We start from the raw sequence: 13,210 nt of genomic DNA on the forward strand, positions 1-13,210 counted from the left end.
GGCCTGGATGAGATCTTTAGGAGTTGTAGTATAAGAATAGCTGCACAGCTTTGACACCATACTAAAAAGGATCACCTCGATGAAGTGTAGAAGTCTGCCTGCACCCCTAATGCAATATAATCTGGTACCTGGAGGTAACAGAGTTTCTACCCTAATGGCCATCTTGAAAACCGATTGCAAATTTAACCCAAAAATAGTGTACAAATAGAGTTCCGGGTTGTATCGTGTGCCCTGTTTGTAACTAGACCCTGGCACAAAACTGCACATTTTTCTGTAGAGGCAGCGTTTTAAACTGAAATGTTTGCCGGACATACAGATTACATGCTCCCTCCCATGAGGAAGTGATCATGGAGGCTGTAGCAAACCTTTAAGTAATTTCATTTTTCATAGTTTTCTGGAAAATGAAACACTGTGAATCGCTGGATAAAAACAAGGTATTAACTTTATCTGCATGGCTAATGTAATGACTTGGCTTGGCCATATTGTGCGTTGGGACAAGACCAAAGTGAATAATAAAGGCAACCGCATAGTTCAAAAAGCTAAGTCGTACACAGTCTTGTAGACTCTTCATGGTCAAACTAGTTAGTGAAGATAATATGTCTCGGTCAAGACCACCAGCATTAGATATCCACTCTATGACAGCAAGAGGAATTGTAAGGGTACCTTCCAATGGGATGAAACGGACATGTATAGGGTAATGTGTGATATCACTACTGTGCGAGTAGATTATATGGTGCCCTCACTTCCGCAGAGAATCAGAACCAGCAGGCTGGGCAGCATGAGGCTGCCACAAGACCGGCTGTAATGTTGAAGGGAAGTAGCTTCAACATTTCAGTACTGACAATGTTTTTTTTTTTTTTAAATTTAGATCTAGACTTCCAGTCTTTAAAACTAACCTGAATTTTATGTTACTCTATTTCCACTCCTTTAAAAGTTTATTAAATGGATTTCCCCAACTAATACGCGTTTAAGCCAGAGCTCAGCTTGATGATGATCACATACAATAATTTGTATGGGGATAGATCATCCTATGAAATTTTTATATAATGATGGCTTTCTAAAACTGCTGTATCAATGCGGCATCTAACTACATCAGAATTACGTTCAGAGTTCAATTTATATTTCTCCCAAACTTGGCTGATCTTCAGATTGTCCTATAATTCTCACCAACTCTTCCCCTCGTGGGTTACATGCTTGAAAATTCGATTTTCTTTCTCCTGATTTTGAATCCCTTTTAAAATGTATATTATTGATAAACTCCTTTCCTATGTGTGCACATGCAGGCATAAGCTTTGTGTTACAACAGTGATCTGTAATTGCTGAGGAGAAAGGCACTTACCAGCTCAGTGAAGCAAGACACAGGTCAACACCATTCTGTAGCCACTGGCTTGGGGTCTTGAAATCAGTTCCTAAATCTTGTTCTTGAAAACTTTGACCTCTTTGTATGGGACCCTTTTGAAAGTGGCCATCTGAAGAAACCTGATCATTCTCTAGTGATTAATGTATTTGTTCTTAGTCATAGATAAAAGGAAGGAAGATGCACAGGGCACTTTCCAGAAACTGGTATTTTGATGGCGAAGTAGCCATTGTTATTTTTATGTCCCTGATGTATTCACAGCTCTTTTACAAAGTCATTTTGCTTGTTGTGAGTAAATGACAGCAATCCCCCCCCTCCCACTTCCATGTTGGCATGCTGTCCCAGTACTTAACCCTTAACAAATGCAATCGTCCAATATTCCAAGTGCTTTAGCAAACCTAACTCTGACAAGACTCAGGCAAGATTATTCAGTGAATACTGAATACTAGTGAATGAAATTCAAATTACATTTGGGGACAAAATAGTTGATTTTGAAAAAGTCTCCAATTTCACTGTAGTTCCACCTCGAGTCTATTTTAGTCTTTATTTTACTATTTAGAATTATTTTACTAAAATTCTGAGTTTATTTAATAATCATAAGCGGTTCAATAATGTTGGTTTATATAAAGTCTCTGAAGTTATTCAAATAAGTGTTTTTTAAACATAAGAATAGGGTTCAAATCAGCCATATATTGTAGATGGAAACCCATTTGAGGTTTTCTCTGACATGCAATTCCCACAACTTCCCTTAATTCCAGTGATCCTGAAAAGGTCAAAAAGGCTACAATTTAACGAATGAGTACAATAGATGGCTTAACGACCTAAGGATTTAAGATTTGAAACATTTTATGCTAGATAAACTTCATAAGTCATAATGTGTTTCCTGTAGTTTTTCCCAGCTGATACTAGAATGAATCTTCATTCTTAGCATTTTTAAAAATGTATTGTATGCCTTAATATTATTATTATTTTTTTATTTTTTTTTATTTTTTATGTATAGATTTTAGCATTTTTGTTTCATTTCAATTAACCATGACACTGTTGTCTTCTAGGTTTCTGCTCTGGGATTGGACCCTTCTGGGGCTCGTCTAGTGACTGGTGGCTATGACTATGATGTTCGATTTTGGGATTTTGCAGGAATGGACGCCTCTCTACAAGCATTTAGATCACTTCAGCCATGTGAATGGTGAGTATGCTCCATAATTGTAAACACGAGTTGAGAGTGCTCAGATGAGCATTAAGGCTTGGATGATGTGAATGTTCTTATGGTATCCCAAGCATTTGGGTGAACTTAGGATGCTGGGAAATGCCCCTGTTTTTGTAAACATGCCTTAAAACTGTTTATTAAAAACTGAAAGGAGTGCAGGTGGGCGGCAGGACCTGACTGGCATGGCGAGTGGTCGCATACTGCATGTGCTCCTGAAGATTTCTCTTGATTTAGCCTGTCTCTGCCTCTCTTCTCCCCACCCCCACCCCCCGCCGATGAGGGATATCATGGCTCCTTAAGCTCCACTACCCTCAGACTACCAGCAGCTACTTCTGCATAGGTCCTGACCGTGGCACGCTTCCACAAGATGGCAGATGCGCGCTCACCTCCTGAACATCTGCCTACATGGACTGAATCCGCTCTAGACAGCGCAATTGAGCAATCGCTGGTGCGTCTCGATAAGACACAACTAGAGGCCCGTATCATGGCTGCACCAGTTTGGTACCAGATTGGAGAACGGGGAGAGGATGGGCACGTGGTGTGGGAGCCCTCTATAGGCGCAACTTCCACACCCGTGCAACCCAGCTTTGGCCTACCCAGACAGAGAGCCGATGGGGAGATACTCCTGAAGCATCGACCACAGCAACAGACGACTCCATGCTGCAGGCGGCGATTGAACACTTGGAGCCTCTGTCAAATCCCAAGAGGGAAGGACTCTGCCACGAGTCCCCAAGCCTGTGGTATCATGGTGCAGGCCTTCACAATGGCCTGTTTAGATGTACCTCTTTGCTGCCTTCAGGTGTTCCCAAGGCTAGGTGTTGGCTGACTGTGCACTTACCACACATGATGGATCTCTGGCTCACTGACACCACATGCTTGATATCCGCTGACAGTTTTGCATTTACAAGACCTTCTCTCTAAATATACGCAGTGAGCTTGTGTTTTTAATTTTATTTTTATCTTTTTTTCCACCTCTTACATCTGTGAAATGCAGCCATCTTCAGTATAGGGTTTATCTAACGGAGTACCACCCCATGGTAGAATGTTTCTACTTCAATATTGGCCAATTCATATGTCTAGATTCTCTTCATGTTTCATTACTTTTTGAGTAAATACCCATTAGATAGATCGATCTGCTTAGCATGATTTCTTATCTGTACAAAATGTGCACATATTATGAATGCCATGCCAATGTTTAAATATGTCTATTATTGTTTTGATTGTCTTGCTGTCGTGGCTTTACCAGCTCCTACGTACCTTAATGCACAACGAAAATAAAGATTGGCAAATAAAACAAAGAACTGAAAGGATTGCAACTGTAGCCTCTTTGCACCATAACTACTAAAATAAGCTGTAATTGCCGGGGTGTTTGGTTCCTTACATCCAGGACCAATAATGGGTATCTTGGACAGATTAGAGTGGAGCTGGCCTTGGTAGTTGTTACATTTTCTTTTTTATCACATTGAACTCAAAAAAAAATCAAAAACTAACATACCTCCTGATATTACCAAGTCTTAAAGAGACACCATATACACCAAAACAACTTTAATTGAATGGAGCAGTTTTGGTGTATAGGACAAGTCCCTGCTGTCTCACTGCTCAATTCTTTGCCATTTAGGAATTAAATCACTTTTGTTTCAATTTATGCAGCCCTAGACCCCCCCCCCCTGGCTGTGATTTATACCATACATAAAAAAAATGTTTAGTTTTCAAACTAAAAACTAACTTTTTTTTAATTTTCTGCTCTGTAAATTGAACTTTATTTACACACACACATGAGGCTCCTGCGAGGTCTAGCAAGCTATTAACAGAGCAGGAGATAAGAAATTGTAAATTAAACAGAATGTGCAATAAGGGAAGTATAAACCTTAGATCAAACTTTACAGGAATTGTTTAGGAAGCCTGTACAAGTCACATGCAGGAAGGTGTGGCAAGAGCTGCATAAAGAAAGTGATTTAACTCCTAAATAGCAGAGAATTGAGTAGTAAGACTAGAGGGGCATGGTCTTTACACCACAATTAATTAATTAAGCTAAAGTTGTGTTGGGGACTTCAGTATCCCTTTAATTAGGAATAGAAAGGGCGTGTTCTTCAGAAAGGCGGTCTGTCAGTTTACTGGACCATGGTACCCAAACGGAGGATTTGAGTACATTGAGAACGGCTAAAGCTAGTACCTTGCCCTTTGGTTAATCTCTGAGTGCCGTTGCTGGCATGCTTTGCTAGTGATTACACTGTGAATAGCAATGCACATTGTGCCGATTATTGTAAAACACTGTCATGTATGTCCATGTTGGAAGTTGACCATGATGGGAGTCATACTCCAGTGCCTGATTGATAGGCACAGAATTGTGTTGCATGAAAGTGTGTGCTCTCCTGTCTTTTGGATTGATTATTTGGCTTTAAATAGTAATGTAGATTGTAATGAAGAGAGATTACTGGTTTAATGAATAATTATTGTTAATAATGTATTAATACAACATTTCCATTTGCTGTTTTTATACTTCTTTTTTCTCTGCAGTTGATAGATTTCTCTTGGTCCTGCACTCGCAAGAGCAGTGAGTGGGCGGCAGCTGGCACTCTCAGCCTATCAGTGGCCATCCATCGCAAGTAAAGGATAGAAGTATCCATATGTTACTCACAATGGGCGCGCAGTCATAGGCTGAGAGCATCTGCCAATCATGGCCACCCCCTTACTGTTCGCACTAATACATGATCCTAAGCAAAAGATGAGAAGGGGAAACTGACACTTGGGAATAAATCTGAACTGTTAAACTATTTAATAACGTTTTAACACTTAAAGGGAAGACTGCGCATAGGGGTCTCCAGGCAGGCACCATAACAACTTAATTTAGATTAAATTGTTATGGTGTTTGGTTTATCCGTGTAAAGTACCCTGATAAAGCAACCTCTCTAGCCATGTTTTTGTTTCAATTATTGACCAGTTTCCTCATATGAAATACATAACAATGTTTCCTTGTATTTTAAATAATACATTTAGAGGGTGTTTGTGCAACAGTATATTAAAAAATGACCTTAAGAAAACTCAAACTATGTATTTTACTGACCGTATTATTTTTCGTTCAATAAGTGCATTTTTACTTTTTCATCACTCTGTGGTCAGTGTGCCTTTAACATATTCTGTTTCAGACCAAATACTGATTTATAGAGAAGTATTATTTTCCCAGGTGACAAAGTGTGCGTAACTTGAGCTGAGTCGAAGCATCGGTTTAATATTCTCCACCTGCTATTAATTAGACTCATACTGGGCGACCTCCCTGTTTGCATTGGGAGAATGGATGGTGGTAGAAGATTAGTATTTCTTTTGTTTATGATATAACCTATATCACCCCCCACAGATTTGGCAAACCATTACACGTGGCCTTTACAAAGAATGGCCGTGATAGAAAACCTTTACATTTTAAAAAGACACATATTTATCATTTCAACCCTGTTTTAATGTGCAAATAATTTTGTCAATACATAACTTTATGCAAGTGGCTAGCAAATTTATAGATCTGAAGATAATAAAAAAGAATAAGAAAGAACTTGTCAGCAATCAGTGCCAGGCATACCAAAAGGAACACTACAAACTCCCAATCCCATGCTATATTTTATATAAGCAATTTAAAGTAAAAACCAGACTCCCATTCGCAATCCACACACCTACCACTCAAATTTGCTTTACCCCTTTCTCACTGATGTTCTGTCATGAATGATTTTAAGTGTTGTGAGCAGGCATAACGTTAAACAAAATCACTTTTTTGTAAAAGAACACTCCTCGAACCATAACCACTACAGCATTATGTAGTAGTTATGGTGCCGGGAGTACACTGATGCCTTCATCATTGATTTAAAAGTGGTAAAACCATTTGTGGTGAGCGATGCCGATGCGCGCACTAATTCACTCATGGCGCCATACTCCTTATAGTAAGCTGTTGTGGTTATGGTGTTTGGAGTGTTCCTTTAATACTAAATGCTTGCTATAAAGGCACAGTTAGGGATTTGATGCCAAATTTATTTTGATGTAGTACTATTTACATGGTTCCTAGTGCCCTCATATGCTTTGCAGCACATTGCTGTACTCAGGTGAGCAACTTTTATTTTATCTTTCAAGTTGTAACCTAAAGAGTCTATTACCTTCTGCACTACTTTTTGCCACCTGCTTATGTCTTCCATGTACACCTATTCCACTTGAACCAGTGAAGGGGGCAAATGAGAAGGTTACTGTTGCTACCTTAAAGGCACAGCAAGTGCATACGTTCAGAGCCATAACGTCTAAAAGGCTCTTGATTTGTGAGCATTAATTTCTCTAATTTTTAGAGTGTTAATTAGTTTTTTTAACAATATTGCACTATTACGTATTTCTCTGTTTATATTTTTTTCCGCTTATATATGAGCAACGCCCCACATTATAAGGGTAAGCCTTCTGTCTAGCGCTGCACTATTCCACTGTGTGTAAGTTAAGGGGATTATCATCTAAACTTAGTTTTCACACAAAGTGGTGTCTATGTATATATCTATTATTGAATGGTCTTTGTAGATATCAATTAGTTCCGTTCAAGTGAAGTCCCAACAATGTGCTGTGTATTTGTGCAAAATATGTTTTAATTTGCAACCCCACTTATTAATAAGAACAAATAATACGACTACTTACATTTTACTATAGTAGGGCTTATTGTTTTTGCTGTATGAAGTGTGTTGAGTTTAAAATTATGTAGAACAAAATTAATAAGCAAAGCCCCATTCATTGTTACATGCAAGAGATTTGAATCAATCAAACTCAGCCTTTCTCACATTGGGATTTTTGCCTTCTTTTAAATCAACAGCAAAAGCATGTCTGAAAGGGCTTCTAATTTTGCAACAGACTAGGAAAAAATTCCTTCTTGACCCCAACATATCAGTCCGATGTCTACTTGGATCAAGCAGCTATTACCCCACTAATAAGAAATTATATCCCTGTATGTAATGTTTTTGCAAGTATTTATCCAATTGCAGTTTAAACATCTGTATGGACTCTAATACAACCACCTCTTCAGGCAGAGAATTCCACATCCTTCTAGTTCTTACTGTAAAAAAAAAAAACCTTTTCTTTGCCTTAGATGAAATCTCCTTTCTTCCAGCCTAAATGTGTGACCTTGTGTCCTATGTATAGCCCTGTTTATGAATAGATTTCCAGATAATGGTTTATACTGGCCCCGAATATATTTGTATAATGTTATCATATACCTTCTGAGGCACCGTTTTTCTAAACTAAAGAGATTTACATTTTTTTTAACCTTTCTTCATAACTAAAATGCTCCATTCCTTTTATCAATTTTGTAGCTCGTCTCTGCACTTTTTCTAGTGCCATGATATCTTTCTTTAGAACAGGTGCCCCAAATTGCACAGCATATTCAAGGTGTGGTCTTACCAGCAATTTATAAAGAGGCAAAATTATATTTTCATCCCAAGAAATAATGCCCCTATATATACCTAATAAAACCTTACTGGCCTTGGCAACTGACGTTTGACATTGCATATTACCGCCTTATTTGTTGTCTATAACAATTCCCAAATCCTTCTCGTGTGTTGTTATGCCTAATTCACTACCATTTAGGGTGTAAGTTGCTTGTGCATTCTTGACCCCGAAGCATTTCTCTACATTAAATTTAATCTACCATTTTATTGCCCAGCCCCCAATATATCTAAATTCCTCTGCAGCAAAGCAATATCCTGCTCACATTTTACTTTACAAAGTTTTGTGTCATCTGCAAACACTAAAATATGGCCTTCAATGCCTATTTCAAGATCATTTATAAATATTTTAATAGGGATCGACCGATTATCGGTATTCGGTATTTTCGGCAATATCCGTATCGGCCAATCAAGATACCGATATTGCCGATAATACATACCAGGACTGCCGGGCTCATTACAAGTCCGGTGGTCCTGGGGGGGCCGGCAGCAAGCTGTGACTTACCTTCCCAACATCTCCCATGTCAAATCTCGCGTGACCCGCGGCAACACTCACGGCACGCAGGCCGCGAGATTTACACAGGTAGTGAAAGGGAGCTGCTGGGAAGGTAACAGCTTGCTGCCGGCCCCCACCGCTCATCCATGCCATTGGACCACCAGGGACTGACGTAGCCCCCTCCCTGGTCAGGTAACAAGCAGGGAGGGGGAACAAAAAATTTAAATAAAACAAATATTAGACATTATAATAAAAAATGTCCTCCCTCTCCCCCCATTTTACACAAATCACTCAGGAACACACACACACACTCTGCATTATATACACACACACACACTCTGCATTATATACACACACTCTGCATTATATACACACACACACTGCATTATATACACACACACACACACACACACACTCTGCATTATATACACACACTACACACTGTATATAATGCGGAGTGTGTATATAATGCAGAGTGTGTAGTGTGTGTATATATAATGCAGCGTGTGTAGTGTGTGTGTGTATATAATGCACACACTACACACACTACATTATATACACACACACTATACAAGCACACAAACTCTGCATTCATTATATACACACACTATACAAACACACTGCATTCACTTTATGCACACTACACACACTGCATTCACTATACGCACACTATACACACTGCATTCACTATACGCACACTACACACACTGCATTCACTATACGCACACTACACACACTGCATTCACTATACGCACACTACACACACTGCATTCACTATACGCACACTACACACACTGCATTCACTATACGCACACTACACACACTGCATTCACTATACGCACACTACACACACTGCATTCCTTATACGCACACTACGCACACTGCATTCACTATATTCACACTACGCACACTGCATTCACTATATGCACACTACGCACACTGCATTCACTATATGCACACTACGCACACTGCATTCACTATATGCACACTACGCACACTGCATTCACTATATGCACACTACACACACTGCAGTCACTATACACACATTACACACACTGCGTTCGCTATACACACACTGCACTCACTTTACGCACGACACACTACATTCACTATACACACTGCACAAACACACACTCTGCATTCATTATACACACACTACACAAACAGTCACTGCATTAACTATACACACTACACAAACACACCCTGCATTCATTATATACACACTACACAAATACACACCGCTCCCCTGTCTAAACACACTGCATCCACTACATGTGGCATGTATATTTTGTGCATTTACCTTTAGAAATAGTTTATTTTTTCAAAATGGTAAATGTACAGAATATCGGCAAGCTATCGGCCTGAAAGTTCACAGATTATCGGTATCGGTATCAGCTCTAAAAAATCAATATCGGTCGATCCGTAATTTTAAATAGAAGCGGTCCCAAAAGAGAACCACAAGGGGGTAACCATTTTTGTCCAGTTTGAAAATTTACTCGTTGTACTCTATCTTTAACCCCTTCCTGACCGCGGACGTACCAGATACGTCTGACAAAAAACGGTTGTTTACAAGCGTGGCAATCCCGGTCGGGGTGGATCGCCCAAGACCCCAACAGTCCCCCTGCAGCAGCTCCAACCACCGTGGCCCTCCAGGGCCTCATGTGATCATCAAAAAAAAAAAAAAGACTGGTCATACCCCATTTTGGATACTGTGGGTTGTCTACCTCTACAAATGGTGTGCCATGGTGGGGTTAATTTTCATTCCTGGGCTGCTATACGGTCTCAAAGGCAACATAGGCCCAGCAAACCAATCTGGCAAATTTGAATGTGCAAACATGGAAAAGGGGAAATCCCTACATTTGACCTCTGTAGGTTTGCAAAAAACATGAAACCTGTACATTGGGGGTACTGTTGTACTCAGGAGATGTTGCTAAACACACATTGGGATGTTCTTTGTCAGTAACGCATAACAGGAACTGAGAATCCACGCCTAAAGTACAATGTGAGAGAAAAATTACTACCCAAACAGTTTAACAAAGATTGGTGCTAGAATGAATGCATGGAAAGTGTTAAATTACCACCATTTCAAATACCCTAGGGTGTCTACTTTAAAAAATATATGGTTACATTGGCCAGCTTCAGAAATGTCCCAAATAGGACATGGGTGCATGATGACCAGCTGTGAAAAATCTAAGTTGGAAAACTGCAATGCGCACCCTCCAAATAAGGTCTTATAGCCCCCAGAGAACCCGACACACCTATACATGGGTGGTGTCACTGCACTTGGGAGATGTTGCTGAACACATATTGGGGTGTTCTTTGGCAGTAACCCTTAAAGTTCTCAGCACATGTATTCTTAAACTGCTATGTGTGTCAACAAAATCACCAATTATTATTATTATTTTTTTTAATTTGGCATAGATTGGTGGTAAAATGGTTGCATGAAAAGAGTCAATATACCCCAAGTTTATTATTTTTAAAAAATATATACATGTGAAGGGTTATTTAGGGATTCCTGACAGATACCAGTGTTACAATGTAACTTTCTTTAATTAAAAAAAAAATGGTTTGGAAATAGCAAAGTGCTACTTGTACTTATTGCACTATAACTTAAAAAAAATATCTAAGAACATGTTAACATTGGGCATTTCTAAACTCAGGACAACATTTTGAAACTATTTAGCATTGGTGTTTTTTGGCGGTTGGAGATGCGTAACAGATTTTGGGGGTCAAAGTAAGAAAAAGTGTGCTTTCCTATGGATGCTCTGCGCGATGGAGGTGAAATTCGCCTCCAGTGTCGCAGATGCGCCTCTAGTGGCTGTCCGGAAGACAGCCACTAGAGGCTGGATTATCCCCAAATGTAAAGATAGCAGTTTCTCTGAAACTGTTATGTGTACATGTGAAGGGTTAAAACCTGAGGGACCTGGCACCCAGACCACTTCATTGAGCTGAAGTGGTCTGGGTGACTATAGTGTCCCTTTAACCCCTTAAGGACACATGACATGTGTGACATGCCATGATTCCCTTTTATTCCAGACGTTTGGTCCTTAAGGGGTAAAGGTTTAATTGGCCACTCACACTTTAGTTGCCAAATTCAAGCCATCAGAATATATTTGATGAGATCACTCTCTATCTTTAGAAGCTGTGCAGCATATGGGTTTAAAACCGTATATGTGCCGTATAAGTTGAAATTGTACCAGTCCTACGAGTTTCATCCCTCCAGTGACTTCTTCAGAGACACTGACTGCTCTTTGTGTGAACCAAACTAAAGTGTGCGTGGCCAATTAAACCCTAATTTGTTCTTCTTCATACACAGTTAAGCACTATGTTGTGTCCTTCTTATATTCCCTAGCAGAATCACTTCTATTTGATTTGTGTATGTTTTTGAAGATTTTAGGAAGTCTTCTTGGTGGATTTTCTGTCTAAGGGAAGTTCAATTTCAATTTGTTTTATCGTTGCGCTAATTATTTGCACTTATGTACTTGAAGATTTTTTTTAAAGTTGTGATTGTCACTATATGTGTTGATACCATCATATCACCGTTTGGCTGCCCAGGCTGCTTATTGTGAGCTTGCACTAACACTATGAAATAGATGTATTGATGTATGCCTTACATGAATATTCTGAGGTATTTGGTGAGGTCTGTGCCATGCTATTTGAAGTATTCTTTTTTTTTTTTACGAACATTCTGTTTCCTTAACTGCAGCGAGAACCTATTACATACCATCAGGAGGCTCTCCAATGGCCTGCACCAATGGCAGTTTACAATATGTTTTGGTTGTTTAATTTTTGAATACTAACATTTCACTTATTCTGGATCAGTCATTGGCCTTTTGCCTTGGCATTCCAGACTTCAGAGCAAATCCCATGTCTTCGACTGCGTTTTATTCATGCCTTTGTTAGACACATTTAGACACAAGCTTTTGTTTTGGTAGTGGTAAATGACGTGTACTACTTCTACTCTTTTATGTATGTTTTTATTGTGGTACAGTATTTGAAAAGGGGTTTGGTTCTAGGATGTTGTCCCTCTAAGCATGTGTTTCAAATACCCACTGATTTTTTCTTTTTTTTATTTAAAACGTTTACAGTTTAGAATGTTCACGAAAAATATGTGTAGACTGAGTTAAAATTTTATGAAATTCCACTACAATCCAAAGATTTCATAAGACATAGGGACCACAGAGCTGACCCTCCTATGTCAAACAGGTCCATTATCACAGCCCCCCTGGACCACTGGCACCTTGAGTACAGCCCACACTGGACCACTAGGTAATCCAGAACATAATTGTAATTTGTGGGGAGGATGATACTACACACATCACTCACTGCTACCCACACATAGCCACACACATCACTCATAGCCCCACAGATTACTCACAGTTACACCCATATCACACACAGCCAGCCATGCAGACTCATCGCTACAGAACGCACAGTTAACCATCTACAGACACCTTACTTAAACAGCCAAAACACACACATCACACACAGCTACAACTCTTAAAACCACCCACCCAATCATAATGCACTGTCACCCAGCCACACACAACTCCTTTCGTTTTAGTTGGTTTCATAGATAGATCTGATGTTTGTGATTGAGTGTTTAATATTCACCTTCTATTAAAATAAAGTAATAACATAATTCCTGTGTGCTCACCCTAATGAATTGTGTTGTGCACACGTCCCCACTGGAGGGA

At 39.5% G+C, this 13,210-nt stretch overlaps 1 protein-coding gene across 2 annotated transcripts in view; it reads left to right on the forward strand.

Annotated features, from left to right (window-relative positions):
• WDR70 (WD repeat domain 70) overlaps positions 1-13,210 on the forward strand; it is a 276,550-nt gene that overhangs the window by 67,347 nt on the left and 195,993 nt on the right. For both annotated transcript variants that reach the window (XM_063456857.1, XM_063456856.1), the window contains exon 7: positions 2,410-2,543. In XM_063456857.1, the coding sequence (XP_063312927.1) occupies positions 2,410-2,543 (134 nt within the window). The remainder of the gene's footprint in view (positions 1-2,409; positions 2,544-13,210) is intronic.

Source organism: Pelobates fuscus, chromosome 5 (genome assembly GCF_036172605.1).
Source record: "Pelobates fuscus isolate aPelFus1 chromosome 5, aPelFus1.pri, whole genome shotgun sequence".
Classification (NCBI taxonomy): Eukaryota; Metazoa; Chordata; class Amphibia; order Anura; family Pelobatidae; genus Pelobates; species Pelobates fuscus.